This window comes from Antechinus flavipes, chromosome 3, assembly GCF_016432865.1.
Source record: "Antechinus flavipes isolate AdamAnt ecotype Samford, QLD, Australia chromosome 3, AdamAnt_v2, whole genome shotgun sequence".
Taxonomy (NCBI): Eukaryota; Metazoa; Chordata; class Mammalia; order Dasyuromorphia; family Dasyuridae; genus Antechinus; species Antechinus flavipes.
The window spans coordinates 592,837,786-592,855,197 of NC_067400.1; the positions used below are offsets into that span (position 1 = coordinate 592,837,786).

General features: G+C 37.6%; 1 protein-coding gene across 1 annotated transcript; it reads right to left on the bottom strand.

Moving 5' to 3' along the window:
* Positions 1–264: 264 nt before the first annotated feature.
* Positions 265–13,634, bottom strand: CFAP107 (cilia and flagella associated protein 107). Its single transcript, XM_051988514.1, has 4 exons — positions 13,319–13,634; positions 11,567–11,680; positions 1,585–1,762; positions 265–671 (listed from the first exon to the last, which is right to left on the bottom strand). Exons 1-4 carry the CDS (start codon positions 13,421–13,423, stop codon positions 478–480), a joined length of 591 nt encoding a protein of 196 aa, XP_051844474.1. The 5' UTR covers positions 13,424–13,634; the 3' UTR covers positions 265–477.
* Between the last annotated feature and the right edge of the window lie 3,778 nt (positions 13,635–17,412).

Here is a 17,412-nt window from a genome sequence, read left to right on the forward strand (position 1 = left end):
TTTTAGTCCAACAACTTCAAACTGACCACCAGAGAGGTGAAAGAAATTGTCCAAGACCACACAGGCAGTAGGTTTGGATGTGAGATTTGAACCTAGGCTTTCAACTCCAGAGCTAGTGCTCTTTTTGCTTCAGGAATGTGATTTCTAACAATTTGGCCACTCTGGGGAGTTAAAAAAAAAAAAAGAATTTGATCTGTATTTTTCTGTAGAATGTGCTTAACTGCTCCATTATACTAGAAGCCCAATGAGAGCAAGCAGTGTATCTCCTGTTAACATCAACTTTAATAGTTTTCAATAAAATTTAATTGTGGAAAATAAGGGAAGAGGAGCCTGCAGTTTGGAGGAGAGACTCCAAATGTCAGTTACTCAAATGTGCCAGTAAGGGAAGGAGGCAGCCATCATTCTTGCTTTCTTTGAACTTGAAGATGTTAAGATTCTTTGGTCTTGTTTCATCTTCTCCAGAGAAGATAGTGGCTGTCAAAAGGATGGGGCAGATGACTCACGTAGGCGAGGAAGAATTGGGTTTGAATGCTGACGCTGGGACAGATTGCACCGGACCACTGGGTGTTTTACATAAGACAAGTTGTAAACGCTGTTCATGAGGTCAGACCTAGTAGGCTTTTCCCATTTCTTCAAGAGACTCTCAAAAAGGCCATAGTTGGTGGGGGGAGCTGCAATAGAAATCAGCATCAGCTGGTGAAATCATGAATGAAAAACAGGCCCCAACCCAGGAGGGAGGGAAGGGAGAGGGAGATGAATGCTTCCTTGTATTTTTCTCAACTTAGACTGAGATAAATGTGACTGGAGTTTAAGAATATTTAAAAGAAAGGAATGAGGTCTGGGAGATACTGGAAGGAAAGTCATGGAAGAGAGGGCTGTGTTGATATTCCCGTAGAGTTCCGTAGAGATTATCAGGCATTTGTGCCCGAGGACTTGGGGGTAGGAAGCCTGCTGTCCTGGTGGAGAGGAAATATTTATAACCTTAGCTATCAAATTCAGTCAGCATTTAAGGGTCTACCATGTGCAAGGAATTGTACACTCCTTGACACTTGCCAGAGATATATTCATTCTCTTTTTCACTAAGCTGTGACTTCCCTTATTGGGAAGGAGGAGCTAGTGTGAAAAAGAAAGCTCCTTGTATTTCTGTGTAAATAGTTGTATAGTTGTATATCCCAATACATATTAACTGAGTGAGAGGTGATGTTCAGTTTGTTCACTGAACAAATAAAGCTGGAGAAAGCTGCTTTGGGTCTGTAATTTCGTGTAGGTGTAAAGTTATTTCCCCTAGGACTAGACATTTCTAAAGAAGACATATGACAGAACCCTATATTCTGATTAGAGCATTGGAGGTGGGTGGAGTTTGGCAAAGAACCTGGGGTTGGAGTAGGAACACAGACCAGTCCCTGTGCCAGCTATGACAAAATACCAAGCAGCTAGAGACAGCCGTTCAGCACTGTTCAGCATAGCCAGCAAAATGCTTGTGAAATGGGGGAAAGGGCAAAAAAGGGAGCATGGTATCCCCGTACCTCATAATACTGTCCCAGAATCTTTGAATATTATTATAAGGGAAACTATATAAAGTACCAAGAAGGGGAAAGTCCGACTTCTCTGGCAGCCACATCTGTTTCTGCCCATTCCAGGTACGGATTGGTGGCAAGGCAGGGTTGTAGCCATGCCTGTTGAAATGGTCTTCATATGTGCTGATCAGATGCCGATGTTTGGGTTCATTATGATGGGTCATCAGGTTCTTATATGGTAGTCCCTGGAAGGACAGACATATCACTGCAGTTTGGGGGGCAGGAGAGGACAAGGAGGATCCTTAGGGAATCCCAGACAAGTAATTCTGGAAGGGGAGGAGGAGAGGGTATGGAGTTAGCACAATTATGAAGGTATTACCTTTAAGTATCAAAAAACTGTTGCAGCTTCTCTGACTAATTAAGACTCCAAACCAAGGAAAACTATGCATTAATCTAATTGGTTAGTTGGTTTCATTACCTAAAGTTTAGCTTAGGCACTTGCTAATACCATCTTTAATAAACATTATGTTCTTTGGAGGAAATTTTGATTTTCCTTTTATAGCCTAAAACAGTGTATGTCTAACATTACTGGTATTTTTGAGGATCAGATTTCATTATTTCATTTATTTACTAGCATAAATATACTTTCTCATGATGTGTATGCTTTTAAAGTTATTCTGTCTTAAAAATTAAATCTGATTGTAGAAATGGTTATGAAGCTTTACTTAGTGTTATAAGTGCCAATTTTTAAAATCCACGGACTAGAACCATTTTTGAAAGTTGAGTCACATATGTATTTATACACACATATATAAATTGTTGATAATTTGAAAATACAAGAAGGATGTTTATAGGTAGCAAGAACAGATGATACCTAACTAACTTCATGAACCTAAGAGGTCACTGACTTCTTAGGCAGCTTCAAAACTCTGAGTCTGTTAAAAAAAGACATGTCTCTTCTCTGGACTCGCCTTCAAATATATGGTCTGAAATGATTTTCCGGGATTTGTTTTTCATGTGAATGAACTCCTATCTAATGAATACCAAGTTAATTCTCAGTTTGGATGCAATTTATGCATAATTAAAATAACAATTAGAACTGTCAGGTTTAGTGGACAGAGAGTTAACTTAGTACATGTCCTTGTAAGCTGAAATCATATCCCTTTTGCTATATTCTGGGTTTTCCTTTAGAAAGGTGAAATAGTGAGTTATCAAGCCTGACATTTATACCATGTTTTTCAACTTGTTACTATGGGAGGACACAGAGAGATCTCCATAAATTGTCTTCTGCCACAAAGGTTTTACAGGCTTCCTCAGTTGGAAACTGAGAGAATGTTTTCTTTGGTAGCAGTTATTTACTGGGAAAAGAAAGCCATATTCTCTTTTCTTCTCTGGAGAGGAAGATTTACTTAAGTTGGTGAGTTTCCTAAGAAATCCTTTTTATCTCTGGGAAAGTGTCACAGAGAAATGGACTGATTTATCAGGAGGATAATCTTGATTTTCATGCCCTCCCTGATGACTGGAGAAGACAGTAAAGTTTGTGTTTGCTATGGTCTGAAAATGCCAGCTAAGCTCAATATTTCAAACAGTGATTCCATAAATAAGTCTCCAGTACAATGTTAAAGAGAGAGGGGGGTGATGGGGATAAACAAGTAGACAAGGATTTCCAAGATCTACATCCTCAGTGCCACCTGACTCTTCATTTTTAAGGCCAGGGAAAATGAGCTATTGACTCTCCCATTGATTAGAGAACAAATACTGATTAGGCACAATAGTCCATCTTAGACCTATGCTGAGAAGGCTCATGGGGAGGGAAGGAAATATGAACAACAAAAGATTTCCTCACTGGGAAAGTCAAAAAAGATTCTCACCATCCCCTTGGTTGGGAGTGAGGGCAGTAGTGGTGATGGTAGTGGTCTTCTTCCAAGAAAAAGGGAAGGGATGTTTCTACTAATGATTTTGTATTTCTTTCTATCAGTAGTGTTTTAAGTGGGAGCCCAGAGAAATATTTGGGATAAATAAGCAAGCAAGAGACTTTGGAGACTCTTGGAGGAAAAGAAGGGAGATTAATGGGAACAAAAGGTCTAAATTTTAAATCCACCTAGGTTTAAGTGCATTTAGGTTTTGATTAAGGTCAGAGAGATCCATAGATTCAGCCTCGCTCAATTCAATTCAACAAAGATTAAAGTCCTACTATGTTTTAGGCATTCAGGGCACCAAAAAATACAAAGATAAGAAAATAATGTCTGCCCTCCAGAAGCTTACCTGCTAGGAAGAGTAGGAGAGAAAGAAGAAATAGAGCAAATGTGCAAATTATATGCAAAATAATTCAAGGAGGAAGAAAAAATGTCTCATGTAGGAGGTGGTATCTGAGTCCTGCTTTGGAAGGAAGGTAATACTGGGGAAAGTGTGCATTAGACTTAACAGTTTGGCAGTTTTACAGAGGTTGGCTTGGAAAGAGAAAAGACCAGAAGCAGAGAGAGCCAATTATGGGGCTGGTATAATAGTTCAGGAAAAAATCTCAGAATCATTATTTTGTCTTGACCCATATCTAGTCAGAATACTACAACATTCATGTCAAATCATCCAGCCTCCTGAAGGTTTTGCAGTGAGGGGCAGCTTATCACCCCCTATGGCAACCCATTCCACTTTGGGATGGCTCTAATTGTTGGTACATTTTAAAAAATATATCCAGCCTAAATTCACCTCCTTGCTGCTTCTTGTTTTTCCTCTTCTTTGTGCCCTCTGGGGACAAACAGAACATGTTTATTGTTTTTTCTGTATGAAAATCAGTTGGGCAATTGAAAACAACTCAAAGGACTTGTGAGTTTTTTCTTTGTCAGCATTTCCCTTGACTGATCTTTATATGGGAGAAAAGTGAAGCTCTTTGCTCTTTGAGTTAGATTAACATGACTTGGTCTTGCCAGAACCAGGCTGATTCTTTGTCATCGCTGCTTTTCCTAAATTCACTAAGCATCTCTTTAATAATACATTCTAGAATTTTTGGGGGAATCACATTCACACTCCCTGAACTATATAGGCTGAAGACCTCCTCTTCTCTTTATTTGAAGATGAGAACATTTGTCCTTCTCTAATCTTACCTCTTTCATTTATTCACTACAATCTTTCTTTTTTACATTACTATTAGAGACTCAGCAAGCACATTCCAAGAGTGTGTTCATTACACTAGCAGGAATTATCTGGACCAGATGACTTGAATTTATCAAGGGCACTTCAGTGTTCTCTGCCAATATCTTATTTAGATTGGGTTTCAACTTTTTGTTCTTTCAAAATTCTAATTCAAGGGGCATCCTTCTTGGATAAAAGTAGAAACAAAATTACTGGGCAGCTTTACCTTCTTTAAGATGTTAATTATCATTGTCTCCTTTCTTCTTTTCTCTCATTTTAAGCCAATGCCTCTCACCGAGTGAGTCAATATTTATTAAATGGCTACCATAAGTCAGGGACTGTGCTAAAAACAGGCGATACAAAAAAAAGAGGCAAAAGATAGCCCTTGTTCTCAAAGGGTTCATAATCTAATGAGACAAATAGGTACAAACAAGCTAAATGGAAGATGAATAGAGAATGATTAACAAAGGGATAGCACTAGGAATGAGGTTGGGAAAGACTGGAAGAAAACATACATGAGATGTTTACAGAAAAAAATCCAAGTTAACTCCATGATACTAAGGACAAAGGCTTATCTCAAGTTTTATATCTCTCTCAGTACTCAGCAGAGTGTACTGCACACAGAAGATCCTTAATAAAGAAGGTATGAGTTACAAGAGAATATTTTGAATATATTTTAATTGCATTCAAGTGGGTTTCAAGAGAATAGTTGCTTTGCTGTTTTTAATAGTTTTTCCTTCAACTTATTTTGAATATATAATTGAAATAATAGTCAATTAGTTTTGGAATGAGTATTGCAGTGTTTCTCCAATTGTAGTTCATTGAATTCTGATGTTCTATGTTATGTTAATAGGTGTTCTTTGAAAGCTTTTCAATTTTAGAAACATTTTCCCTTCTAACATATTAAGTATATGTGTTTCTAAAGGAGTGGAGTAAGTAAAAAATGGTGACTTGGGTTTATGCTTTTTGAGGCATTCATATGGGGGATCCATAGATTGTTTTGATAGATTAAAAGGAGAAGACATTTGAAAAGTAATATGCAAGTGCATACCCCCTTGGAAATGGGTGATCCAGACATAAAGTGAAATATATAAGGGTGTGTGGAGTAAGATAGAGTCAAGTTGGGAGATGATTCAAGGTGTGAAATGGGAAACTTGTGAGATGTGGGGGCAGTGCATACTTCCTATACACCATTCTACTGATGGGCTGGGAATCAGGAAACCCTGGGTTCAAATCTAACCTCAGACATTAGCTCTCTGACTTTGAGCAAATCATTTCACTTCTGTTTGCCTCAGTTCCTCAACTGTAAAATGAGGAAAATAGCACCTACCTCCAAGAGTTGTTATAAGATCAACTGAGATAATATTTTTCCTTTTTAAAAAATAATTATTTTTAAAACTTATTTTCCCTAATATATGCAAAGGTAGCTTTCAACATTCACTTCTGCAAAATCTTGTGTTCCAAATTTTTTTCCTTCCCTCTCCTATACAGCAAGCAATCCAGTATAGGCTAAACATGTGCAATTCTTCCGAACATATTTCTATATTAGTGAGATAATACTTGTAAAAAAGCACTTAGCTCAGTGCCTGATCGATAGTAAGTGCTTTGTAAATGCTAGCTATAGATAATAGCGGTGATGATGATAATGATATCAGGTGACCCACTTCTGCCATTGTTCAGAGAGGGTGTGTCAGGGGCAAATTTCAACAATTGCTAAAAGCTGAAAATGTCTGCCAGGTATGAGGATGCTCATCAATGAGTAAAAGGCACCCCTCTTCTTCCCAGAGCCATTGGAAGATCAAGAGACAAAGAAGAGACAAGCATAAAAAATAGAAGAGACTGAAGACTATAGTGAGATGGGAAATCTTGTTTCACTCCTCTTTGTTTTGAAGTTTGGACATTCAGCAGGAGATTATGTTATAGCGGGAGATTGAAGTTGATCCTACATTATAAAGGACCCAAGTGTGAGAAAACATCAAGAATGGAAAATGATACTGCTGTTCTCAGAGAAGACTAGACACTGGGCTGGAGACAAGTGATGTAGGCAATGGAATACCATGCTCAGATGGGTGACTCCACTTCTGATGACAATTCAGCTGACATGGAGTGAAATTCTAGTTTGAGAGTTAAACGACATACATTTAAACCTTATGCTTGCCTTAGACTATGAGTAAGTGACTTCACTGCTCTCAAGGTCTTAGTTTCCTCATCTCTAATCTGAGGGAGTTAGACATAATCCTCACTAAGATACCTGCCAGTTCTAAATATTAAGATGAAACTAATTTTATAATATCAAAAGCATCGTCTGTTTCTTTTTCCTGTCCCTATTTTTCTGTCACCCTTTTGAAGTTTGTTTTTCTTTAACAGTTACTTCCTCTTCGTTGACTTATCTACCAAAATTGTGAAATTATATGTCTTTGTAGGATTTTAGGGCAAGAAAAATCCTAGAAGGCTTACCTCATCTGTCTCATTTTCAGGTATGATCTTTTTGAAGTCATCCAGTAAATGGGTGAGAATTTTGTTTTGGCAAGAGGACTGAGGCAAAGATCCCTGTATCCTAACCCATTTGGGTATTTTTTAGAAAAGAGGAGAAATATATTAGAGTACTGAAAGAAGAGTCAACAGATGTTGGAATCTTTATAAAGTGCTAACTCATTAGAGTTGATAGATTATTGATCTGATCTTACAAGAAGATGTTTTGGGCCAGAACCTGAAACAAGGTACTAAGTAGAATGCTTGTGTTTATACTTTTACTCACTGGAGTTCACAAGTATGTGAGAGTCACAAAGTAAACTGTAACTTTGTGAATTCATACCTCCCTTAAAGCTCTTAGGGCCAGAGAGCCCTATGGGAGAAAACCCATAATCCCTCTCTCGTGTATCCCACAATTCCTCTCTCTCATATAAAAGAAACAGACAGAGGTTCTCGGACAGATTTCACCAGAATTACATGAAAAGTGGAGCTGGCTGGAGGCTGAAGAAAGCAGAGGCAGAAGCTGAAGGACAAACCTTTGGATTTGGAGACATTCGGAGGGAGCTCTTGGAACCAAGCAGAGAGATAGGCCTGTAAGAATCTAGCCATCCGGGCCCAAGGAAAGAGACAAGACTTGGAAGGAGAAATAAACATTTTATTTTTACCAGCTGGCTGCATTTGGGGTAATTATTGATCTGAACTGATACTAAGGCTGCCTCCAGAAAACCTCCTTGAGAAACCTACACCTTCACCCAGAGAGAACTATTATTCTAAAAGAAGAAAATTACCACAAACAGGTGTGACCACTGGGCCTTGATGACCTTGGATCAGGCTACCTAAAATGAGAGAAAGGGAGTTCTTGGTTGTGACTTATGGTCATTAAGTGTTTGATGGCCTGACCCACCAGCTTCTCAATCTTCCTTTTCTTATCTGGACACTATGTATAACATCTCATCTCTCAACTTTGCTTTTTGACAGACATGGGATTTACCCCATGCATGGAAGGCACTCCCTCCTCACCCTTGAATCTTGGGAATTTCTCACCTCCTCCAGAGCTTAGCTCTAGCAATGTCTTTTACATGAGGTCTCTCATTTGCTCCTAACTGCAAGTCCTTCTCTTGTCCATTTCTTTGATTTATTTTATACTTATTCATATATGTACATGTTTTCCCCTATATACTTCTTATATTCTGTAGAATAGGGCAAAGTTGATTTCATTTTTTTATTTGTATCCTCAACAGACTCTACCCAGAAAGATGCTTAATAAATGCTTATTGCTAGTTAATGAATGACTTGTGAAGACTGCTCATCTGAGAACAAAATTTACTGGATGCTGAACCATCAAATGGACCCAATTAAATAAGACACAGCTAAAAGGTACTTTCCTGGAACACACAGTCTCATGGTCTTAAATGCTAACTTATTTTTTTTAATAATGATAGCACTTGATATAATTTATGAGTTGCTTTCATATACATTCTCATTATCTTTTAAATGATTAATTTTTAGTTTTTTAAAATTTTTCTGGGTGAAAATTCTGTCTGCAGGTCTAAAGGAAACCTTTACCCAAGTCACTTGATAGAGAAAAAAGAGCATCAACTTTGGAGTTAGAGGCCCTACGGCTAAAGCCTACCTTTGATGTGTATCATCTGTGTGACATTGGATTAAAATACTTAACTTCCTGTTGCTTTAGTATGGGTGTTGGACAAAATGCCCCAAGGTTCCTTCCAGCTGTGATCCTGTGATTGGAGCAGCTGAACTGGGCAATCCTAGATCCTGACCTTCCAAATTCAATGTCCTCTTTATTACATTATATTGAAAAATTTAGGTTTATCCACTTTAAATCTTACAGAGCACTATCTCAAAACCCTGTGAAATTATACCCATTTCCCAGAGGAAAAAATTGAAACTGAGAGATGAGATATCTTGTTTAAGCTAGTAATGAAGTTTATGTTTGCAGTAAACCATGTTTTGATGGTAGGCAGACTTTGAAGCTCAAGAGTTATTACTGCTACTTGTTTATAGTCGTGAGTTTATATGACCATTGATTAGCCATCTGAATCCTTTGTCAGCCTGAGTGATATCAGAGAGATTTCCTATTATTAATGTGTACTTTATTGAGAAGGGCTCTGGTATAATTGAAAGAGAACTGTTCTTGAATGAGCTACTGTGGGTTTCAATCCTGATTCCACTGCTTAGAAACTCTATGCCTGTGAGACAATCACTTCAGTTTCTGAGTTTCAGCTTTCTCATTTGGGGGTAGTGGTGACCAATGTTTTATAAACCTTAAAGTGCTATAAAAGTGTGAATTACTACAATATATTGATGATATTATAGCAAAACAACATTTGTCAAGTAAGCATCTTATGGAGTATGTTTGTATTTTAACAGTGTGAAGTTTCACCATCCTGAAAGTTCAGGATGGCAGGAGAACACTGTCCTGGGATGGTAAACATGGTGCAGATAACTCCTCAAATGATAATCCACATATAGAGTTGTTTCTGAAAGACTAAAAAGGGAATTATATGTTGGTTGTAAAATTAATAACTACATTCATGTGCTCTTGTCAAGGATTACAAAAGTTGATAAAATTCTGTGGCGGTAAGTACTAAAGATATTATTTTCATTTTACAAATGGGCACATTGAAGTTCAGAGTGGTTAAATGGCTTGCCTATGGTCACATAATTCACAACTAATAAGCGACTGAAGCAACATTTGAATGCAGGTCTTTTTTTGATTTCAGTTCTCTTGGAATAACATAAAATACTGCCTCAATATCCTCATCTACATTATTGAGAAATTATTTTCTAGTGTTGCTACCTAGTAGCTATTTGACTTTGGGCAAGTCATCAAATCACAGCATTTTAAGATGAAAGGCAGTTTTGAGTACATCTATCCCATCTTCTTGCTCAAGAGAGGAATCCTTTCAGTGATCTCCCTGTGAAAAAGTCTGGTCTCTACTTAAACTATTAAACATTAAGGGACTCATTATTTCCCAAATAGTCCATTCCATTCTTGAACAGCTTTAATGGTGAGAAAGTTCTTCATTATGTTAAGCCCAGATCTGTGTCTTGGGATTTCATGCTTCTATTACTGAAGCTACATGGAATAATATGATCCCTTTTCTTTATAAGGGCCCTTCAAACATCTGAATATATCTTTTCCTTTAAGAACCTGGTTGAGTCCCAGGTCCTAACATTTTGGAAATGATCTCCCACTCCTTAATTTTTCAGAGACCGCACATAAGCATCTTCTTTCCACTCATTCTTATTTGTATTATAGTTATTTGTAAATATGTAATATCTCCTCTTACTGCTTATAAATTCCCAGAGTTCAGCATTTTATTTTCATATCTCCTGCTTTTTGGGTAGGGTCTTGAACATATTTGGTACCCTATAAATGTTGAATTGGATTCTTTCATTCCCTATTTTACACTCAAGGAAACAGACACTTAGGTGACTTAATAAGTAAGATCACTCATAAGTAAGTAAATGGTAGAGCCAGAATTCAAACTCAAGTTTTCTGACTTAAACTTAAGTGACTTTTTTTTATGATAACATCTGCCACATAAATGTAGAAGAGACCTTCTATGGAGTAGGGAATTAGACTGGATGAACATTTGAATTTCATCCAACTCTAAATTATATTGTTATATTATTTTATGATTAAGTATATTTTTCAGATCCCTTATCAGTCTGAATTCTTTTATTCTAATAAATGGCTCCTACTATCTGCCATAGTACAATATTAACATTTTAGGGTTTTCCCAATGATAAGTGAAATATAAAACTTTATATGATGTTAGCTTAACATCCTTTTTGAAATAATACTAGGATAGCAAAGTGTCTCAGTGAATAAAGTGCTAGATTTGAAGTCAGGAAGATTCACTTATATGATCTCAAATCCAGCCTCAGACCCTTACTAGCTATGTGACCCTGGGCAAGTCATTTCACTCTGCCTTAGCTCCCTCACCTGTAAAATGGGCAGGAAAAGAAGATAGCAAACTATTTTACTGTCTCTGCCATGAAAACTCTAAAGGGGATCACAAAGAGTTGGATGACTAAACAACAACAAAATTAAACATATGATATTGAGAAAAAAATGACTTTATATAGTCCTTGAATATTTATAAGGGGCTTATATGTTTATATATTACATAATATATAACATAATTTATATATAATATAAATATATACTATAAATTTACATTTTATTCTTTTTCATGAAATATTTATAAAAAGAAGTACATTATGAGGTTTGCTTGAGAGAAATGGATAATATTTAGAAGACTAGATTTAGGGGAACATACTAGTTTGTCTTAATATATGTAAAGAGTTATTGTTTGGAAGTGGATATTTGCTGGTCTACATTAGGGATCTAGGCTTGGATTTTATATCCCTTGACTGCCCCAAATTCTGGAAAATGGTGAAATTGCTATTCTTCTTACCTCTCTTCTTCTCATAGAATACCATTTTGTTATACTATCTGCTTTGTGTTCTGGGTACCAGACAAAGTCCTTTTGGAAGGTGCTCTCAAAAAACGATTTTGAAGTTTTGATGAACTGAAAGAGACCAGAACATTAGAATCTGTGATGTCCTTCCTCTGAAAAATCTGTACTCCCTTCCTTCTAGCAAACAACACCTAAAGTTACTGTGACAAGAAGTATTCTGTGGCATGTCCAGAATCCAGGTTTTATCCTGCTCCTCAGTGTTCTAAACTGGTATAAATCAGGAGGTCCAAGGACATATAAAACAAAGCAGATGTTGCTAACATGTTTGGTTCATCATCTGTTTTTTTTTTCCTTCTTCTCCTCTGTCCTCTTACTTTAAAAAAGAAAACTTTCTTTTTACTTTGTTTATTCTTCTCCTGCACCAACCTTAGGCTTCCTAGGGGCATCTTTGACCATTGTTAAGACTTGCTGATCATCCTTTTGAAGGGTCATATTCATTTTCCTATCAACTGTTTCCCTTTGTCCTGGTTCTTGTGAAACTCACATAACACTCAGTTATTCCATAGTAATCTGCAGGTGACTCTGTAGTAAAAAGCAATCTAGATTATCAGAACTTTGGCATTAATTCAAATGAGCTCTTTCACCTTTCGTAATTTTATTTCTTATCTTTTTTCACAGAACATTTGCCTCTCTGTAACTTATCTGCCATCTGTTGAAACCAACAACACCTCCATGATCCAGGGCGTCAGTTTCATGATATTGAAATTAGTTTTGACTCCCTTTCCCTCATTCCACTCATCAGTTGGCAAATCTTATCATTTTGCCTTCCAACCTCCCACATTTGTCCTCACTTTTCAACTTCCATTACAATTATTCTCATTTAGTTCCCTTTTCCCTATTTATCAAACTTTTGTGATATCCTTCTAATCCTTGATCCAGTCTATCTCTTCTCCCATATAGCCTTCACATCTATGTAGACTATATGTAATATATCTTACTCTCTTCGGTGATAGTGCAGTATAAAGTATGCTGGCTTTAGAGCCAGAGGACATGAATTCTGATGCTGATTACTTTTGTGATCTTAAGAAAACCCATGAACTTCTTTGTGCCTCAGTTTCCCCAATTGTAAATTGGGTAGTTGGATTAAGTGGTCTCTGAGATCCTTTCTAGGCCTACAATTCTGATCCCATGAGCTCTCCACTCTATAGCAAGTGAAGGCACAAACTCTTATTTCTGGTATTAAGGATCCTACACATAAAAATAGGGACTGGACCTGTGATTTCACTGGGGACCTGTTTTGGGTTATATAGTCAATATAGACCAGAGGAAGGACCAAGGACAAGTCTTCCTGGTTTTGAGGCAGACTCCTTTATGCCATCTCACTAACATGCAGCAAGCACTTAAAAGTTCAGTCCTTGTTTCAGCCTTCTGCCCACTCCCCTCATTGTCCCTGAGTCTTCCTCAGTCTATTCAACTTAAGTAACTTTTTTGCCTTTAACCTATGTAAGACTCTCCTGCCCTTAGGACTTTTATTCAGTTCAGTGGAAACTATATCAGATACCAGAGTTCCTAAGTATATATTGACCCCAAGAATAGCATGTCTTTCACTTTGTATTTTGTTAAGGCCACAGAAATCATTCCCTGAATTTCTCACAGACTATATATAGGACCTTTTCATCTCATGATCCTTTTCTCCCCCTTAAGACCACCCTGCCTACCTTTGTCTCCCACCTTCACTTAGCTCCTTACCTTTCTTCTCTCTTCTCCCCAGTTTCCGATGAGTACTCTAGTTGAAAATGTTGGCTCAATTCGCCAACTGGGAGTAGACCATGATTGTGGGGATGTTGTAAGCATAGTAACAATTTTAATCAAGTTTCCCAGACCCTGAGATCCGGGACTAAAGTTAGCAACAGCACTAAAGTGCACCACTTTTAGTGTCTATGATGGTACCTAAGGGATTTGCTATGGTTTTAATTTCTTTCCTAAGAGGGGACCATGGAGTAAAAATTCACTGTGGTGAACTTGTGGTACCACTTTCCCCTTGACAAGGAGAATCAAAAGTGAATTCTCCTTTGTTTACTGTCTCTATGGTGACTGATTCTGAATATACCTAAGTTTAAAAAGAGAACTGTTGATTCCACTAGAACAAAAGAGCAGTTTGTTTTTAATCTCTCTCTAAAATATAAGACTCAAGAGGACTGATTTTTATATTGTTATGCTCATAACAGTAATATCTCCCTTTTTGAAACAGATAGCTAGTGAAGATTTGAGGTTATTATAATTGGTTACATTAAAACTCTTCTTTGCCAGTCTGTCTTAGTTCTAAAATCCGAGGCTCTGCTCTTTCCCTAAAGGTATGCAAATAAAAGTCCTATCACATGGTTTATAGGATAGAGTGCTGGAGCTGGGATTAGAGGGACACATTTAGTAGCTTTGTGGCCATAGCAAGTCACAGCTTTTCTGAGTTTCAGTTTCCTCTTCTGAAAAATGGAGGCAACAATACCAAGAGCATCTCCCTCACAGTATTGTTGTAAGGTTCAATTATATGATATATGCCAAGAACTTTCAGGGATGTACAAATGTTATTGGGGTAATCAAGAGAACCCTTTATTTGCCGGACCTGGCCATATAATTGGAACGAATGCTCTCTGGGTCTTTGCTGAGGGGCCTGCCTCGGCTGAGTTGATATAGCAACTTCTGATTAGTTCTTGGTGATTGCATTTTGTCTTAAAAGTGATCAGTGATTGCGGATCAGAGACTGAGGATCAGAGAGGGTGGATCAGAGCTGAGGAAATGATGATACTCTTCCCTTTCTGGCTACTCTCCCTTAACATATTCTTTTCTCCCTTACACTTCCAGTAAAGGGGAGAGATGAATTTGCCATCCCCAATGAAAATACCAGATTGTCGTATAAACATTATATTTCAGGTGTGCAATATATTGCTAGACTCTGCTTTCTAAACTGTTTTGTTACATTACATTACATGTTCATACCATTCACATTCTTAGTTACAATTATTAATTATGTATTTACCTCTATCATATCCTTTTATACTTTTTTATTCTCATTCTCTGACTTCTATAGTGGCAGATCTATGGGAAAATGGAGTGTTTCACAGAGAATGCAGTTCTGATAGCTGAGTGAGCTATCTAGATCCATCTGCAAAAAACCTTCGATGAAGGAAGCTATTATGTTGGGTCTTAGTGGGGGCTGGAACAGCCCAGATCTCCTATTGGAATTAACAACACTTCAAAGGGATGCTTTTTTTTTTCTAATTTCTAATTGAATCAAAGGCCCTGGCATCCTGGAAAGATAACTTATCTAGGGGGATATGTCTTTCCCAGGAGGAGCTGAGAATCTGAAAAGGATCACAGATCAATAGGAAATACAGTTTCTTAAAGTGATCACAACCTGCTTCAGTGTGATCCTTTTCCTCTGTCCATTCTCTCTTTATTTGGCCCATACATCAGTCACTAGTTTTTATACTTTCTTTCTCTCCTTTTAATACTCTATTTTTGATTCATCCTTCAGAGTTGAAATATGTCTTGGTTGTGACTGTTCTATCTACATTACCATTCCCCTTTAAACTTTGTCTTCTCTTCCCTGTTGAATTATTGTATTTCTAATTCAAACTCATGTAGGTATGTTTAATCCTCCATTGTCTAGTTCAGATAAAAATAATGATTATATGTTTGTCCTCTCTATCTCTTCCTCCTTGTTTGTATACTCTTATCTAATACTTCAGTTATGAGAAATATTAGGTTTCTTTCCCCTAGCTTTTCATATATATATATTTTTTTGCTCTAAGATTTAACATTTTTGCTCTTTAAGATTTTTTTTTCTTCTCTTCTTAAGATTAGAAAAACATCTAGGCTATGAATTTGTCTTTGTCTTTTTGAATATTTTTTCTAGCAGGAAATTTATTCCAGTGACTTAGCACCTTGTTTCAAGTTCTGGCCCATAACAGGTATCATACTGGATCTTTGTCTAAATTCTATATAAATTTGAGTCCTGAAGATTCCTAGAGTTTTGACCAGACCATAGATATCTCTTTGCCCCACTGTGTATTACCCACTGAAAGCATGGAGATCACACATGGAGACTATCCCTCTTAGCAACTATTCTCCTCCTCCCCTCATGAATGACAATAAAGTTTGTTAGAAGCTTTGGGTGGGCTATTGCTTTTCTTCTAAACATGGAGCTGATGGGAGAACCCTAAAACTATCCTCCTTGAAATTGTCCTTCTTGACCTTTGGGGTGAGCCCTAAAATTCTGACAGGGATCCACCCTTCAGGGCAGTTAAGTGGTTCCATTAAGATTGGCCCAGGACCACTCTCTACTTAGCTCAAACTTAAGTGGTCTCATTTAGCTGGAGATCTAGATTTGATATTTCTATGGACCTCTGTTGAGCTGAAAATTGGCTCTGGGCCAGTCCCAGTAAGTGGTCTCATTCAATCAGAAATCTAGGGCTGGGAGCAATGACAACATTGAAGAAATTTCATTCAACTGAAACTTCAGTTTCATATTTCCTATTTAAAGGGCAATTTGGGGGCTCATTTCTTTGCTGAGGCCCAAAAGCAGGACCATGCCTTGTCAAGGAGCTCTCTCTCTCCTTGGTATAACTGCCTGCCGGGACCCTGCCTGCTGAGAGGACACCCTCTTCTCAGTGTTAACCCCCCTCTTTATCTCTCTCTCTCTCTGCCAGAATTTCTTTGCTAAACCTTTATTTCTCTGTCAGGATCTTGCCACTGAGGAAAGTAGCTCCTAGCAAAAAGCTGACTTCCCAGTGCCAATAAACTTCTTTTTGCCAGTCTAACTTTTTGGGTTAGTAAATTCTTTCACATTTGTGTGGAATAGAGAGATAAGGTAAAGAACTTATAGCAATGTATGAATTCTTTTTCTGTATTTTATTTTCATTATTTCTGTGTTTCCCCTATGACCTGTATAATATGTGCAGGTCCATATTTACTTGAGCCTTGGCCAGCTATAAACATATTTACTTAACCTGAGGTGATGACATTTATCGATATTTAGTCTATTAGCTTGACCACTATCTGCTTGATTAAGCCTGAAGGGTTGATTTTCTGTTTCCTAGAAATCAAGTGATTTCAGGAAAACAGAAACCTTCCATTCCAATCTCTCCAAATAGCAACAACCAATTAGATGCCTCCTCCTCCCCTTCTCAATGGTCTCTTACTTGTGATGTAATTTCTTATATAAAAGCTGTGTATCTTTACTATTTCTTTAGCCCTCCTACCGTGAGCTTTCTCATTCTTATATGGTGATGGGATGGCTCATCCTCCGGAGGTTTTAATAAATAATCTTTCTGCTTTCTACTGAGTAATAGGAGTAGTTATTTTGGGTAAGGGTCTTCTACATCCCTTACACATTGGACCTGCGCCAACCAGAAGGGTTTCCACAATTCTCTGCCCTTCACCAAACCTCATCAGAGCTAGATAGAGTAGACCTAATTCCTCCTGATGCAACACTTGATATATTAAATCCATAGTGTTCTGGACTGTTTGTTGTCACTAATGCTTGAAGATATTGTGTCAAAGTTAGTGCCAAGATCACCCAAACTCCAGTCCCATTCTTTCTGCCCATATTTCTTTGCCCCTTTTCCCCTCCTACTAGAAAGTTGCCCTCCCTCCTTCCTACTTCTTAGAATCCTGACTTTACACACCTTTGAGTCCATTCTTCTCTTCTGGGTGGGGGTGGATCTCCTCCAGATTCTCTAATCTTCAGGGCAAGTACCATCATGTACCCTAAGAACTCCTGGGCCTCTCCATCCACTGTACAGCTGAATCTTTCTATATGTGTTGTATCCTTTAATTAGAATGTG

Excerpts from the sequence above, each read along its gene's own strand:
- CFAP107 (XM_051988514.1), bottom strand. The coding sequence starts at position 13,423 with ATGCTTACAACATCCCCACAATCATGGTCTACTCCCAGTTGGCGAATT. Across the intron at positions 11,681-13,318 it reads GGGGAGAAGAGAGAAGAAAG|TTCATCAAAACTTCAAAATC; the intron begins GTAAGGAGCTAA and ends GGTCTCTTTCAG. Across the intron at positions 672-1,584 it reads GTCGGACTTTCCCCTTCTTG|CTCCCCCCACCAACTATGGC; the intron begins GTACTTTATATA and ends TTTCTATTGCAG.